Source organism: Pyrgilauda ruficollis, unplaced genomic scaffold (assembly GCF_017590135.1).
Source record: "Pyrgilauda ruficollis isolate IOZ18807 unplaced genomic scaffold, ASM1759013v1 scaffold2067, whole genome shotgun sequence".
Classification (NCBI taxonomy): Eukaryota; Metazoa; Chordata; class Aves; order Passeriformes; family Passeridae; genus Pyrgilauda; species Pyrgilauda ruficollis.
The window spans coordinates 1-3105 of record NW_024519952.1 but is presented as its reverse complement, the minus strand read 5'-3'; the positions used below and the strand labels follow the sequence as shown (position 1 = coordinate 3105).

At 68.9% G+C, this 3105-nt stretch overlaps 1 protein-coding gene across 1 annotated transcript; it reads right to left on the bottom strand.

The window, feature by feature from the left end:
* Positions 1–243: 243 nt before the first annotated feature.
* On the bottom strand, positions 244–3095 carry LOC121353469 (receptor tyrosine-protein kinase erbB-3-like; the record flags this gene model as incomplete). The annotated part of the gene is made up of 6 exons (XM_041467330.1): positions 3082–3095; positions 2870–2960; positions 2636–2790; positions 1901–1954; positions 1279–1420; positions 244–363 (listed from the first exon to the last, which is right to left on the bottom strand). Coding segments are annotated over exons 1-6 (576 nt in total), but the record flags the coding sequence as incomplete, so codon positions are not given.
* Between the last annotated feature and the right edge of the window lie 10 nt (positions 3096–3105).

Here is a 3105-nt window from a genome sequence, read left to right as displayed (position 1 = left end):
ATGGGATTTATGGGATTTGGAATGGAATTTATGGGAGGGGATAGGATGGGATCAATGGGATCAATGAGATTTATGGGACTTTGGGATGGCATGGGATGGGATGGGATGGGATGGAACGGGATGGGATGGGATTTATGGGATCAATGGGATGGGATCAATGGGATGGGATTGATGGGATGGGATTTGGGATGGGATCAATGGGATTTTTGGGACGGCCCCCCAGCCCCCTCCCCAAGCCCCCACCTTGTGCACGGTGCCGAAGACGCCGGAGCCCAGGACCTTGAGGCGCTTCAGCTCCGACTCCTTGAAGATCCGGGCCAGGACCTTGTTGGCTTTTTCACTGGGGTCCAGCGGCTCCAGGCTCTGTGGGGACACGGCGTGGCAACGGGGACAGGGACGGGGACACGACGTGGGGACAGGGACACGGCATGGCAATGGGGACAGGGACAGGGACACGGCGTGGCAACGGGGACAGGGACGGGGACACGGCATGGGGACGGACACGGCATGGGGACGGGGACAGGGACATGGTGTGACAACGGGGACAGGGACATGGCATGGGGACAGGGACAGGGACAGGGACAGGGACACGGCGTGGCAACAGGGACAGGGACGGGGACGTGGCATGGGGACAGGGACAGGGACGGGGACACAGCGTGGGGATGGGGACAGGGACACGGCATGGCAAAGGGGACAGGGACATGAATTGGGGATGGGGACGGGGACAGGGACACGGCGTGGCAACGGGGACAGGGACGGGGACAGGGACATGAAGTGGGAACGGCATGGGGACAGCGACACGGCATGGGAATGGGGACAGCGACACGGCGTGGCAAGATGGGACCTGGCGTGGGAATGGGGATGGGATAGGGACAGGGTGTGGGAATGGGATGGGGACAGGGACAGGGACAGGGACATGGCCACAGGATGGGGACGAGGATGGGACAGGGACGGGTACAGGAACAGGGACAGAAAAAGGGACAGGGATGGGGACAGGGACAGGAGCACAGCAGGATGAGGATGGGGAGCGGCTGGGATGGAAGCAGAGCTGGGACTGGACGGGGATGGGGCTGTCCCGGTGGGACACAGGACCCGCCCCCTCCCCACCACGCCGGTGCCGCTCCCGGGGCCGCTCCCGGTGCCGCTCCGGGGCCGCTCCGGGGCCGCTCCAGGGCCGCTCCCGGGGCCGCTCCCGGTGCCGCTCCCGGTGCCGCTCCGGGGCCGCTCCGGGGCCGCTCCCGGTGCCGCTCCCGGGGCCGCTCCGGTGTCCCGGCTGACCTCGCCCCGCTCCAGGTAGCGCCGCATCGCCCGTTTCTTCTGGATCTTCTTGCCCCGCCAGTAGAGCAGCGCCAGCAGCACCAGCGAGCACGAGAGGAACACGGCCCCGACCACCATGACCGCGATCAGCGTCGGGGTCCGCCTGCGGGACCGGGAACCGGGCGGGAACCGGACGGGACCGGGGACGGGGATGGGAACGGGAACGGGAACGGGGACGGGAACAGCAACGGGAACGGGAACGGGAACGGGAACGGGGACGGGAACGGGGACGGGAACGGGAACGGGGATGGGAATGGGAACGGGAACGGGGACGGGGATGGGGATGGGGACGTGGGAAAGCACAGAGTTAGGGTCCCGGCAGCACCTCAGGGTCCCTGTAGCCCCCCGGGATGTCCCCACACCTCCAGGGATGTCCCCACAACCCCCGGGATGCCCCCACAGCCCTCCCGGGATGTCCCTGTAGCCCCTCGGGATGTCCCCGCAGCCCCCCCGGGATGTCCCCGCAGCCCCCCGGGATGTCCCCGCAGCCCCCGGGATGTCCCCACAGCCACCCCGGGATGTCCCCACAGCCCCCCCAGGGTCCCCGCAGCCCCCCGGGATGTCCCCGACCCCCCCGCGGTACCTGGACACGGGCAGGGTGTCCCCCAGGCAGTCCCGCAGCAGCGGCCCCACACACCTGTGGGGAGGGACGTGGGGGTCAGCCCCTGGGGGACCCCCCCCAGCGGAGACCCGGGACCCCAACTTGTGCCCCGCGGGGTCCCCAGACCCCCCAACCTGCCCTGAACGACGTCTCAGACCCTCAGCCTGCCCCTCGTGGGGTCCCCACACCCCAAAATGCCACCAGTGAGATCCTGAATCCCCTAGTCCTGCCCCAAATGATGCCCGAGGACCCCCCACCCTCCTCCCAAAGAGGTTTTGGGACCCCCACCCTATCCTCCACGGAGTCCCACTGGGGTCCTGAGCCCCCCAACCTGCCCGGGTCCCCTCCAGTGATACCCCAGGGTCCCCAAAGAGGCTCCCCAGAGAGGTTTTGAGACCCCCCACCCTGCCCCCAGTGATACCCCAAGACCCCTACCCTCCTTCCAAAGAGATTTTGGGACCCCTACCCTCCCCTCCACGGGGTCCCAGTCGGGTCCTGAGCCCCCCAACCTGCCCAGAGCCCCCAAAGAAACTCCTCAAAGAGCTTTTGGGACCCCCACCCTCCTCCCAAAGAGCTTTTGAGACCCCCACCCTGCCCTCCACATCCTCCCACGACCCTCCCCCATTCCCCCATGGGATCCTGCCCCCATAACCTGCCCGGGCCCCCCCAGACCCCCCCCGGCTGGCTGTCCCCGTGTCCCCCCGGGGCCGGACGCACCCCCGGCTGCAGTTCTCGTGGCAGGGCCGGCACTCGCGGCTCCCGTCGGGGAATTTGTAGATGGGGCCGCGCTCCCCCAGGACACCATCGGGACATCGCTCCACGCAGTGCGGCCCGTCGCGATAGTGGGCGCAGCGCGTGCAGGTGTCGGCACCCTGCAGGGGGCGGGGGGGGGGGGTTTGTGACAGTGTGGGGACACTGCGGGGACACGGCGGGGACACGGCCGGGCCGTACCGAGCCGTTGCAGGTGGCGCCGCCGTCGATGCGCTCGCACTCCGGGTGGCACTCGGTGCATTCGCCGCCCTGCGAGAACTCCCGGGGGTCCCTGCGGGCACACCGGGGGGGTCACCGTGCCCGCCCGGCGGTGACAGGGCCACCCCGGTGGTGACAATGCCACCCTGATGGCGACAATGCCACCCCGCGGTCCGCACCAGTGCGCGGCTCACCTGGGACCCCCCATGCCCACCCCC